The sequence below is a fragment of the Phyllobates terribilis genome, unplaced genomic scaffold (genome assembly GCF_046119375.1).
Source record: "Phyllobates terribilis strain yellow unplaced genomic scaffold, ASM4611937v1 Scaffold_8__6_contigs__length_399053987, whole genome shotgun sequence".
In the NCBI taxonomy this organism is placed as follows: Eukaryota; Metazoa; Chordata; class Amphibia; order Anura; family Dendrobatidae; genus Phyllobates; species Phyllobates terribilis.
In genome coordinates this window covers 206,681,831-206,695,503 of record NW_027362768.1, presented here as the reverse complement: position 1 = coordinate 206,695,503, position 13,673 = coordinate 206,681,831, and the positions used below count along the sequence as shown (strand labels likewise).

At 47.6% G+C, this 13,673-nt stretch overlaps 1 protein-coding gene across 1 annotated transcript in view; it reads left to right on the top strand.

Annotated features, from left to right (window-relative positions):
* Positions 1 to 11,919, top strand: part of MOB3C (MOB kinase activator 3C) — an 87,602-nt gene extending 75,683 nt beyond the window's left edge. The window contains exon 4 of the mRNA XM_073644058.1: positions 7,634 to 11,919. Coding sequence (XP_073500159.1) covers positions 7,634 to 7,663 — 30 coding nt within the window. The 3' untranslated portion in view covers positions 7,664 to 11,919. The remainder of the gene's footprint in view (positions 1 to 7,633) is intronic.
* Positions 11,920 to 13,673: the final 1,754 nt, after the last annotated feature.

The following is a 13,673-nucleotide window of genomic DNA, read 5'->3' as shown; positions in this document are numbered from 1 at the left end:
GTCTCCTCAGCGATGCGCGCGGTGTGTTGGGCGGCTCGCGGTGGCGTGAGGACCTGACATGACATCATTGAGTCATGTGACAGGTCACGTGACCGCTGACATCGGAGGTCGCGTGACCTGTCACATGACTCAATGACGTCATCACCGCTCCTTCACACCAACGCGAGACACCGGGGAGACCGGACGGAGCGGAGAAGGAGACCGGGGGCCATCGGAAGGTAAGTATAATCTTTATTTTTTATTTTTCACCATTCTTATTCTTTTTTTTTACTATTTACTTGGTCACACTATATATGCCGGTTGCATGGATTTATATAGTGTGACCAAGTTGTCAAGCACTTTTCCAAGTGATGCTAAAATCGCTTGGAAAAGCGCTTGATAACCCGCATGCAGAAATTCATGCAAAAACGCTTTACAAACGCTTCTACCTGGCGGGAAAAACGCATGTAAAATCCGCATGCGTTTTTCCTGCCAGGAAGAAGCGGAAAGAATATGCAGCATTTCTGCATCGTGGGCACATAGCCTCAGGGACACCTCAGAATCCGACACTGCTCACAATGGACCTTAGGTCCTCTTTTTATTCACTCCAAGCCCTATCTCACTCCCTGACAAGAAAACCATCACTTTCTCTTAAACGGAGCCTCTCCCACTCTGGGCTAGTTCCAAACATTAACTAACTGTGACATGCAGAAGTAGTGCTGTTGCTTCAAAAGCATTCAGCAACTGTTACAAATAACACAAGCACAGGAGACAGGAAGTGTTGTGCTTCAGAAGCATCCAGCAACTAGAGGGTTTAACAGAGTCAAAGGAGACAGGGAGTGTTTTAGCAGAGCCCCAGAGGGATTGTGGGGAACTTCTTATTGTAGTCTAGCTGAAGCCGAATAGGAAGGTGGTGTGTTATCTGGATCTGACAGAAGGCAACTGAACAGGATTCAGATAAAGAGAGAAACTAAACACAGGTCACATAAACTCCCTGAACTAACAGTGCAGAGTATTATCGTGCAGGAAGATAAGGACTGGAAGAAATTGTGTCACAGGAATCATCTCCCTCATCAAACCCTCCCCCCCTCCATCTCCAAGCAGGATAAAGAATACTATGTACTATTGTGTCCTTGTGAAGGAAAAGCCTGTGGTTGTGTATGCATAGAAGTGCTGCTAAGAGATCTAATCTATGCTGAATTATGCTACTGAAGAGACTATAATACTGTGCCTTGTGAAGAAACTACTGTATTGTTACTGGAGCCGGTTGCTCAAGAAACTCAGACTGTACTGTAATGAAGATTGTTGCTGTAATATCCCTGAATTACACTGCCTGTGCTTGAGATTAAATTCCACTGTTAAACTGTTGAAAAAGACTCTTGTCAGATGTGTCTGGTTAGCAACTGAATCTATCGTGTGCCTGAGAGAAGCTGCAGCCTATGGTCGTCCTGAGTAACGGTTCCCCCAGGATTCCAAAGAATTCATGAAACCCGTCTCGCCCTATCTGAACCTAGCGGGGTGTGTGTAACATTGGTGGCCCGTACGGGGAATCTTGAGTGGAATTAGCGTGTAGAGGGAGAAGAGGAAAAGTGTCTGGATATCACAGCAGCACATCACCTCAACTCAACTCTGCTACACCAGTTAAAGGGGACCAGCCCTAAAGAAAACTCACTAGCAGCAATGGATGTGGAAATACAAATGGACAGAATTAGTGAGCTGCTTCTTCAGTTAACCTGGGAAGAACTGAGAACAGTAGCAGAACATACAGTGGTGGCCAAAAGTATTGGCACCCCTGCAATTCTGTCAGATAATACTCAGTTTCTTCCTGAAAATGATTGCAATCACAAATTCTTTGGTATTACTCTCTTCATTTAATTTGCTTGCAAGGAAAAAACACAAAAGAGAATGAAGCAAAAATCAAATCATTGATCATTTCACACAAAACTCCAAAAAAGGGCCAGACAAAAGTATTGGCACCCTCAGCCTAATACTTGGTTGCACAACCTTTAGCCAAAATAACTGCGAACAACCGCTTCCGGTAACCATCAATGAGTTTCTTACAATGCTCTGCTGGAATTGTAGACCATTCTTCTTTGGCAAACTGCTCCAGGTCCCTGATATTTGAAGGGTGCCTTTTCCAAACTGCCATTTTGAGATCTCTCCACAGGTGTTCTATGGGATTCAGGTCTGGACACATTGCTGGCCACCTTAGAAGTCTCCAGTGCTTTCTCTAAAACCATTTTATAGTGCTTTTGGAAGTGTGTTTTGGGTCATTGTCCTGCTGGATGACCCATGACCTCTGAGGGAGACCCAGCTTTCTCACACTGGGCCCTACATTATGCTGCAAAATTTGTTGGTAGTCTTCAGACTTCATAATGCCATGCACACGGTCAAGCAGTCCAGTGCCAGAGGCAGCAAAGCAACCCCAAAACATCAGGGAACCTCCGCCATGTTTGACTGTAGGGACCGTGTTCTTTTCTTTGAATGCCTCTTTTTTTTTCCTGTACACTCTATGTTGATGCTTTTTCCCAAAAAAGTTCTACTTTTGTCTCATCTGACCAGAGAACATTCTTCCAAAACGTTTTAGGCTTTCTCAGGTAAGTTTTGGCAGACTCCAGCTTGGCTTTTTTATGTCTCGGGGTAAGAAGTGGGGTCTTCCTGGGTATCATACCATACAGTCCCTTTTCATTCAGACGCCGACGGATAGTACGGGTTGACACTGTTGTACCCTCGGACTGCAGGGCAGCTTGAACTTGTTTGGATGTTAGTCGAGGTTCTTTATCCATCATCCGCACAATCTTGCGTTGAAATCTCTCGGCAATTTTTCTTTTCCGTCCACATCTAGGGAGGTTAGCCACAGTGCCATGGGCTTTAAACTTCTTGATGACACTGCGCACGGAAGACACAGGAACATTCAGGTCTTTGGAGATGGACTTGTAGCCTTGAGATTGCTCATGCTTCCTCACAATTTGGTTTCTCAAGTCCTCAGACAGTTCTTTGGTCTTCTTTCTTTTCTCCATGCTCAATGTGGTACACACAAGGACACAGGACAGAGGTTAAGTCAACTTTAATCCAGGTTAACTGGCTGCAAGTGTGATTTAGTTATTGCCAACACCTGTTAGGTGCCACAGGTAAGTTACAGGTACTGTTAATTACACCAATTACAGAAGCATCACAGGATTCTTCAAACAGTGCCAATACTTTTGTCCACCCCCTTTTTTAGGTTTGGTGTGGAATTATATCCAATTTGGCTTTAGGACAATTCTTTTTGTGTTTTTTCATTGAAGACAAATTAAATGAAGATAATAAGACCAAAGAATTTGTGATTGCAATCATTTTCAGGAAGAAACTGAGTATTATCTGACAGAATTGCAGGGGTGCCAAAGGGGTGCCAATACTTTTGGCCACCACTGTATAAAGATGTCAGAAGAACAGATTTATAAAGCACACAACCGCAGGCTGCCATTAATGCAAAAATGGATGAGCTTGGGGAGAAAGAAGCTGAAAACGTCATGTGGACGTTCCTCCAGGAGCTAACACAGTTTCTAACCAGGTTGAAGTTGGAGGATGGAGGGGCGGCACCAATTACCTAAAGTGGGAATCTCCGTCCGTAGACAGAACTACAGGAATTGAAAGAACAATTCAAAGCCCTAACAACAGCCCTGCAGGAATCGACCAAAACCTCTGAACAGGTGACAGACTCAAACAGAACCTTTAACCTGCTTGGGTTAGATAAATCAGGAAGACAGTCCTCTCTAACACCACAAATCACCATAAGGAAAGAATTCAAGATCCTGGGACAGATTGGAGAGTGTGAATAGAAAGAGAGACTGTCTTATATGAACTTGTTGCACCAGATTGATGCAGGCTTACAGAAAGGCTACCAACCAGATGAGATCGTTGAGGGGGTGCTGAAAGCAATTAGCCCAGGACTGAACCTCCGTAGTTTGCTAGAAATGAAGAGTCAATTAACCTTGCAACAGCTGAAGAGGATTTTAAAAGGGCACAATAAAGAAGAGAGTACTTCAGACTTGTTCCACCGACTCATTAACCTCTCGCAGAAAAATAATGAATCACCCAAAAGTTTCTTGTACAGAGCAATTGAACTGAACTGTTGTTTGCATCCAGAGATGTAGAAGCGGAAGAGAAGTTTGATGCTGGACTAGTCCAGAAGAAGTTCTTGAGATCATTGGGAAGGGTGTTAATCTGCAAAGACATCATGTTGCAGCTGAAACAGTATCTAGAAGATCCTGGCATTCTGGACGAAGTCCTAATTGAAAAAATGAATGAGGCAGCTAGTTTGGAGTCAGAGAGTGAACAGAAGTTAAAGAAAGGCTCTGCTGCTAAAATCACCAAAATGAGTGAGCTGAAGTTGGAGACCCCCGGTGGCCAGTTCGAAGATCATCATGGAGACCCTCCAGTGCCACCTCCGAGAGGGAACCTTAAATCACCAACAAAAGAGAGGGCTGCCAGCGCTGACTGGTAGGAAGTAATAGGAGAACTGATTGAGGTGAAAAAGTTAATTTGTTCCAGGCCAGAACTGGTATCCCTCAGACTCAGGAGTGGGTTCCAAAACAGAAGATACCAGGCTTGTGATGCATGCCGTTCATCAAATCAGAGTACTGTGTGTGTCCACTGTCTAAGATGTGGTGAGGAAGGACATTATGCCAAGAAATGCCAATGGTCATGGTCATTTGGGTTAAAACACAGGAGGTTACCAATGCGGGGCGACTGGTAACCGCGACACGGAGGAGGCCCCAGAAGCAAATACAAATCTCACCAAACCCCAGAATGGCGCATGAGGTAAAACAGAAGCGTCAGTACTATCCCCAAGTGTGTTCCCATCTAGAACACCTACTAGAGAGGTGGGGCATGAGTTACTTAATGCCCAGTGTGGAGGTCAACCGATGTACTCCTGGGAGAAGGCTTCCTCTGTCAGTAAAGATAGCCTCATCAGCCTAATGGGTGAAAGGTGCTTTATACAGTGCCAGCTAGATGGACTCCTGGTAAAAGCACTGTGGGACACAGCAGCCCAAGCAAGCCTTTTAAATGAAGAAAGGAGAAGGCGCTACCTCCAGGACAAAGATGTCAACCTGACCGAAATCCCTTTCATAGGCTGGGTGGAAGTGACTTTCCAACTGAGGGCCACGAAGAACAGCAACACCATTGATCTTTTGGTACCTTTTCTCGTGACCAGTGATCAGAACGTGGCAGAGGATCCTATCCTGGGTTATAATGTAATCAGTGAGGTCATCACGAAACACAAATCAGGGACACTGGTGATGGATGCAATTGCCACATCGCTTGCCATACCCAACGCCGTGGCGGAAAATGTGATTCATAAAGAAAGCACAGAATACAATGGACCTAAAAGAAGTCAAGGTAGGCTGGCGCCCAACCATCGTCCCTGCAAACCAAATGGTGGGGGTGAGGTGTGGAGTCCGGGTAGAACCGGGAAGAAAAGTCCAGAAAAGACTGTTCGTGCCAAGAGACTCCTCAGAACTTCCGGAAGGCCTAGTTCAAGGTGAGACTGTGCTTACTATTCCTACTGGTGGGTTTGCTTGAGTGACAGTTCCGGTGATGAATACTACAAAACACGAAATTAGACTGGATCCAAGCACTGTGTTAGGTCACATTGAAACAGTTAAAACGGTATATCCAGCCAGTGTGGGACCCGACCATGGGTCTACCATGAATTCAGTCTCCCCTCCAAGGAACAGGAGTTTCCCAGGGGAGGAAATTGCATGACCCACCTCAGGGTCCTGGGATCCCCCAATATCCCTGGAACATTTGTGTGCTGAAGATATAGCGATAGCAAAACAAATGCTGAGAGAAGAGTGTCATGCGTACTCCAAAGATGACTCTGATATAGACTGTATCCCATCGTTGCAATTGAAAATCAATTTGAAAGACACAACCTCAGTAACCAGAAGTTACATGTCTGTGCCGAAACCATTACACCGTGAAGTGAAAGAGTATTTACAAGACCTAATCAACAGAGGTTGGGTCCAAAAGTCGAAGTTGTCTTATTCCTCTCCTGTTTTTGTTAGGAAGAACGGTACCCGGACAATGCCCGGTCACAAGTCTATGTACAAGGCTCGTCTGCTCTCAGACGCCCGGTCACATGTCTGTGTACAAGGCTCGTCTGCTCTCAGATGCCCAGTCACAAGTCTGTGTACAAGGCTTGTCTGCTCTCAGATGCCCGGTCACGAGTCTGTGTACAAGGCTCATCTGCTCTCAGATGCCCGGTCACAAGTCTGTGTACAAGGCTAGTCTGCTCTCAGATGCCCGGTCACAAGTCTGTGTACAAGGCTCATCTGCTCTCAGATGCCCGGTCACAAGTCTGTGTACAAGGCTCATCTGCTCTCAGATGCCCGGTCACAAGTCTGTGTACAAGGCTTGTCTCCTCTCAGACGCCCGGTCACGAGTCTGTGTACAAGGCTTGTCTGCTCTCAGACGCCCGGTCACGAGTCTGTGTACAAGGCTTGTCTGCTCTCAGGTGCCCGGTCACGAGTCTGTGTACAAGGCTTGTCTGCTCTCAGGCGCCCGGTCACGAGTCTGTGTACAAGGCTTGTCTGCTCTCAGACGCCCGGTCACGAGTCTGTGTACAAGGCTCGTCTGCTCTCAGACGCCCGGTCACGAGTCTGTGTACAAGGCTCGTCTGCTCTCAGACGCCCGGTCACGAGTCTGTGTACAAGGCTCGTCTGCTCTCAGATGCCCAGTCACAAGTCTGTGTACAAGGCTTGTCTGCTCTCAGGCGCCCGGTCACGAGTCTGTGTACAAGGCTTGTCTGCTCTCAGACGCCCGGTCACAAGTCTGTGTACAAGGCTCGTCTGCTCTCAGACGCCCGGTCACGAGTCTGTGTACAAGGCTCGTCAGCTCTCAGATGCCCGGTCACAAGTGTTTATTACAACCACAGAGATATGAAAAGGGGGATGGATTTATATTACCTGGGGAAGAAAGTATTTTAGTTGGGAATAACAAGGTGGTAAATTATGGAAACTTGGAACTTAACTAGCTCTGTCCAATAATTATACTTTTAAAAGTAGAGGAAAGCGTAACATAAAGACACCTCTATATAAGATACAACACCCTGTGTCATTGCTTTTATGAATAACACTTATAAAGCTAATACTAAAATACAAAATGATCAAAGATATATGAATTGTCTAAATAATAATCAAAGCAAAGTATAAATATATACCATAACAATGGCGGTATACTCTGTGACTATGAATATGTTACGGTCCTGTATGTGATCCCCATTCCACTATATTTGGTTGTTATTCTGATATATTCTAGCTCTTTTGTGCTTTGTTAGTGTTGTGCCAGGGCTTAGCCATCATTGACCGAGGGGCACCATTTACGCTATTTTTAGGGTGCCAACCTCCACAGCTAGGTAGGGGTTACTAAGATTTAGGGTCCTACAGGCACTTTGTAGTTGCTTAGCCCTCCTTCTCCCCCTTTTTGAGGGGATTTCTTTGCTCCCCTCTTTTAAGTATGTATAGTGTTTTAGTCCTTTTGTATGGTTTTAATCTTTATTTGAGATCCTGATATTGTTTGTTTCTTTCTATGATTTTATGTGCTATGTGCCTGTGCTCTTCCATCTAATCCAGTAGATTAAGTCATCTTGTATTTGTCTTGTTTTTTGTAGAAAGAAATGACAGAGAGAATCTGCCAATGACAGTGGAGAAGAAGTGCTGGGACCGGCTGCTAATTCTGGAAGAAGAAACCACATTCCAGCATGCAATGTGAATGAGACAGTGGTAATAATTATCATTGCTTTATACCAAGGACCTTATTTAATGATGAACTTCAGAAGTTATGCCATGGAAGCCGCTCATCACAAAGTGGAACAAGGGACGCGAATTACTGTGGGAGTCTCTGTTAATTTCTTAGTCCGTCAGTGGGATGTGTCAGGTTTGGATAGAGTAATGGCATCATAGGATGTTCTACATCACACAGTCACAGCTGCCATACGTCTCCTATGTAGCCCTGACAATCAGTCCTTAGCATTCAGAGCTGAACTCTACCGCGGGTAAGTGACCGATGAGCAGATGGTGAAGCCACTGGTGCCATTAGAGGTGGCAGATGTGGATGGAGCGTCCACTCACCTTCCATTTCCAATCTTCGGGCCACCACCACCTGTAGCTACGCCGTTCACTTCCGTCATTGTTCTGGGTCACTCAGCTTTCTGTAGTACTCTGGATCCTACATGTGAAGATCTGAGCTCTTCTGGATCCAGGTGATCAGTGATAATCATGAACTAAGTGCTGAAGGGTTATGATGATGGTTTCTCACTTTAGAGGTGACATCCGAGGGGCAGTGCTGGAATAATGACCGTGGACACAGTGTTCCAGAATATGAAGTATATTGTGGAATCTGGACTCTTCTCTTACGTGATCGGATTTTCAGGACCATAAGAACTGCACACGGAGCCACCAGGATCTTCCGCATCCTTATTATATGACTGGATACAGACAGATGGGGTCATAACTGGTCGGTTCAGCCCTCAGAAACACGTCCTTGATGGCGGTGATAGGTATCAGTAATGGTAGGCTCTACACTAAATAAGGAAAGAGCCTCTGACTGTGGTGGCCCCTCCCTGGGCCATGGCGATTGGTGATCCCTCTTAGCTGCCCCCTTACTGACCAGTGATCCTGAAGTCCCTGAAGGGACCAATGTAACGGAAGGGACGACTGCCACAAGCCTTCCCATGGATATATAAACACAGGATGTCCCACCCCTCCTTCATTTTCCCTGGTGGTCTTGGAGTCGAAAGTCCATGGAGGGATCAGGTCAGATTGCTGAGGCCCTGCGGGCTGGGTTTTCACAGGGGGGAGAGCGCTGGTTGCAGGCCCTCATCTCTGGCTCAGCGCTTATCCCCCTGGCCCCAGCTCCGAATCCCCACTCCCATTGTCACTCCCCGTAGCCCAGGCCTGTCCCCCGCAGACCCTTATGGGCTAGGGACCCATATTATCGGCGACCTCCTCTCTATGCATGCCCCCTCGCTCCATGCTGCCCCTGCAATCGCATGTTTTTTGCGCCGGCGGACAGCGCTGCCCTGGCGTTATGCCTGCAGGATGCAGTGGGTCGTGATTCCCCCTATCGGGCACTGTGAGTTGCGGCAGCCTCCGCAGCGCCGGATGTGGGCCTACACTCACATCCTATTGAAATAGCTGAGTCAGCGCCCCCAACACACGGGCAGGCGCGAGCAGCGACGAGCCGCGTTGTACCTGCACTTAGTTCGCACCCGCCACCAGCGTGCGGCATGGATGCGGTGCCCAGCCGTCCCCTTTGTTTCCCACACAGGCGCACCTGGCACCGGCACCCGCGGAGCCTGAACTCCCCGTACTCACCAATGCCGAAGGAGCGCCCTGGAGAGCAGAGGTCCGGCCGGCACTCCTGCCTTCCAGGGCACTTCAGGCATAGCACCCCGCAGCTCAGAAGCCGCCGGTCACATGTGCAGGATTCCCCGCCCCCTCAGCAGCACACAGCAGATGAGACGGCACACAGTTCCCTGCCGGCGTCTGTGGTCTGCTACCCCCTCTGGTCACAAACCAGAATACAACCAAAAATAAAAAGAAAAGTAAAAAAAATTCAAACACAGTACATATCACAGTTCATACATTGATAGCCCACTAACAAGCACTGCGAAAGAGTATACGCTTCAGCAGCCACCCTGCCCTCTTACATACACCCTCACAATGGTGCGGCGACGGACTTATTTAAACCCGCATCAACAGCAGCGCAGCTGCCATACAACCAGATCACTTTCAACGTCCCCCTGACACCTACCAGCTGGCCACAAGTTGCACCCACCGGTCCTAGCGGGACACCTGATAACATAGAACGACCCCCCATACCACCCTATGGAGAGAGAGACACCAGGCGTACTCGCACCAGACGAACTCGCCATAGTTCCTCTGAAGAAACGTTCACATCCTCACACAACCACCAGCAAAGGAAGCGGTTGTCGCACTCATGGAGGAGATCGGCATCCCACAGGAGGGGGCACAGGTGTAGGTCCTTGAGGTGGCGCTCACCATCCTCAGCATCAGAGATGTCGAGCGCATCGTCGAGCCCCAACAGCCGGTTGCAATGACCCCGTCCTCCAGGGGATAGACGCGAAGCAAGGGCACCCTCTAGAGCTTCCAGCCTGCACGATTGAATGGTTTCACGCAGGTCTAAGAGCAGAGGCACGCCGCTCACCCCGATCGAGACTGGTGCCGGAGTTCCTCCACACATTGGAGTCCCTCCTCCAGCCGCAGGCACGGGTGAGTGCGATATAACTGAAATGGGAAATAGTAACACTCACATGATAGCGGCTCTTATGGCCCTAGTTGAACAACTATCCGTGCGATCAGGCGTGGAAAATAATTCTACGAAAGCGACACCACCATTAGCCAGCAAACACAAAATATGGAATAACGAGTACATCGACATTTGGTCACTCGTATCCGCTGATCAGCATACTATAGACAAAGAGAGAAGGATAGGCGACAGACCGTTCGACAAACACAGACAAAAAGTCGCAAAGACAATGAGTAATGGTTACAAGCGTTCTCCGTGCTGGGTTGCGTTATGGGCCAAAAGCATCCGGTACGCTGCTCAGAACTATTCATATACCAGGATACGGTGTATAACTCGTACAAAGCCCACGGCGGTTCAGCATGGTGGCGCTACGATGAAGAGTTCCGGAGGCGGTTGGCCCTGCAACCACAGCTGGGCTGGCGGGTAAAAGCTACAGACGTCTGGTTGCGATTAATGCTGTCACAGAAACACCATCCCTTTCCAACAATGGCTACTGGACAACCGGCAACAGCATGCCAAAATTCAGTGGTCGTACGTAGACCAGGGGCCTGCTGGCAGTACAACGAGGGACATTGAGTTAAATTATAAATATGATTTAATGTATTTTTATTGAAATGTCCAATTATTATAATAAAATATACATTGTCTTTTTCTACTTTGAGAAACTTGGATCAGGTTTATCCATAGAGGAGAAGTGAAAAAATAATCTGCTTTTTTGGTTGTTTTTTCTCTTATAGCGCGGCTTTATACATATGAGAGAAGTGAGGAATGCTGGGATAAAGACGACAGGAGATCGATCTCATTATCATCAACAGAATCACTTTAAAGTTAAACTCCTTTTCTCATATGATGGATACTAGATGGTGGCCCGATTCTAACGCATCGGGTATTCTAGAATATGTATGCGGCCGACCGCGACCAATCAGCGAACCGTATTACTGAGGACCGGGCAGCGGCGCCGTCCCTCCCTTCACACTTGCCCAAGCCGCTGATCTCCCGACGGTAGCCGCATGGGGGTCAGCGGCGCCGCAGGTCGGGGTACTTATGCTTCTAGCGGCTAGCGCCGCTCATCTCCCGGCTGCATCGCCGCTGACCTCCGTGTGGCAGATGAGCCGCTAAAGGCCGCCATCTTTTTCTGAAATCCCGCGTCGCTGATTGGCCGCGGCCGGACCAATGAGCGACGCGGGATTTCCTGGACAGACGGGATAAGACAATTATATATATTAGATATTGGAGATTGAGCAGTATTTCAGCTATTCCTGTTACTTATAGATGCAGATATTTTTCAGGATATCACTCATCTTTGTGAAATATACGTTTTTGAGTAAACTTTTTTCTTTTAATTGAATTGTATTTTTTCTTCTTCCGTCCCCATAGTTGTTTTCCCCTCCCCCTCCCTTTCCTTTCTCCTGTGTACACATAGGGTTAACAATGCAGCACATCTGTGACTGGTCTATTCCTCACCTACTTTTCTATGCTATACGGTAGATTTCCATCGCTCCTGCATGTTACTTGTCATGATGAAGAGCTAGTGTAGCTCGAAACGCGTCGACTGTTGCACTATCATGGTTTTTAAATTTTCCTTTTTCATGTTTTAATCTACTAATAAATGTGATGTTTTTATGATTTTTGCGGTTACTGGACTTTCCATTTTTTTTCCAAGGTAGATCTGTGTGCCATCAGCATAGAGGTGATACTAAAAGCCGTGAGACTCTATGAGATGTCCGAGGCTGAAGGTGTAGATGGAGAAGAGCAGGGGTCCTAGAACTGAGCCTTGAGGGACACCGACACATAGGGGGCGAGATGAGGAGGTGGTGTGTGAGTGGGAGACACTGAAGGTCCTGTCTGTTAGGCATGAGGAGATCCGGGATAGGGCCAAGTCTGTGATACCGAGAGATAAGAGAGTCTGTAGTAGGAGGGAATGGTCCACTGTATCAAAGGCAGATGACAGGTCCAGGAGGAGGACAGATTAGTGTCGCTTGCATTTGGCGGTTAGTAGGTCGTTGGTGACTTTAGTCAGTGCAGTTTCAGTAGAATGGTGCGGTCGGAAACCAGATTGGAGGTGGTCAAAGATGGAGCAGGAGGAGAGGTGGGAGGACAGTTCAGAATGGACGTGTTGTTCCAGTAGTTTTGAGGCATAGGGGAGAAGTGATATGGGGCGATAGCTACACAGAGAGGATGGGTCAAGGGATGGCTTTTTGAGGATGGGTGTGATCGAGGCATGTTTGAAGCATGAGGGGAAGACACAAGTTGTTAGTGACAGGTTGAAGAGGTGGGTTAGGGTTGGGATGAAGATAGTGGTAAGGTTTGGGATGAGGTGGGATGGGACTGGGTCAAGATCACAGGTGGTGAGGTGTGATTTGGAGAGTAAAGAGGAAAGTTGATCTTCTGTAATGGTGGAGAAGCTGGTTTTGGACTAGAAGGATTGAGTAGATGTGAGGAGGGGCTGTGGGGACTTTAGGCAAAAGCTTTGTCTGATGGTGTCAACCTTCTGCTTGAAGAATGAGGCAAAGTCTTTGGCTGAAATAAAAGGAGAGGAAGGAGGCACTGGGGGACGGAAGAGAGAATTGAAAGTGTTAAATAGCTGTTTAGGGTCGTGAGACAGGGAGGATATGAGAGATGAGAAGTATGTTTGTTTTGCTGCAGGGAGTGTGAACTTGAAGGTAGTGAGGGAATGCGATGAAGTGTTCATTGGAGTGGGACCTTTTCCATCTACGCTCAACAACCCTGGAGGCCCGTCACAGTTCTTTAGTCAGGCTGGTGTGCCAGGGTTGCCTGTTGATTGTGCGAGCTTTGGTATGTGTGAGGGGGGGGCAACCGAATTGACAGCTGCAGCTATTGTGGTGTTATATAAAGCAGTAGCATCATCTGCGTCATGAAAGGAACTGATGTCTGTAACAGGTAGAAGGGATTCAGAGAGTGAGTGTAGGTCAAGGTGTTTAAGATTTCTGCGAGGTTATGCAAGTTTGTGGAGTGGGGAATGTTGCCCTGGAGAGGAGAGGGAAGAGAATGTAAGTAGGATGTGGTCAGAAAGAGGGAGAGGTGAGTTAGAAAGGCTAGATAGGGAACAGAGGCGGGGCAGAAGACCATTGAGCAAGGCTGAAGGAGGAAGTGAGGGATTGAAGCTTAGGGGCAGGTGAGAGAGAAGTGTCAATGGGGACGTTGAAGTCGCCCATGATGATAGTGGGGATGTCAGCGAAAAGGAAATTAAGTAGCCAGATGGTGAATGGTCGAAGAAGGTTGTGACTGGCCCTGGCAGCCAGTTGGAGGGGAGAGTAGATGCGCACACAGTGCATCTCAAAAGAAGGGAGAGTAATGGAGGGTGGTAGTGGGATTTGGGTGAAGGAGCAGTTATCTGGCAGGAGAAAACCAACTCCTCT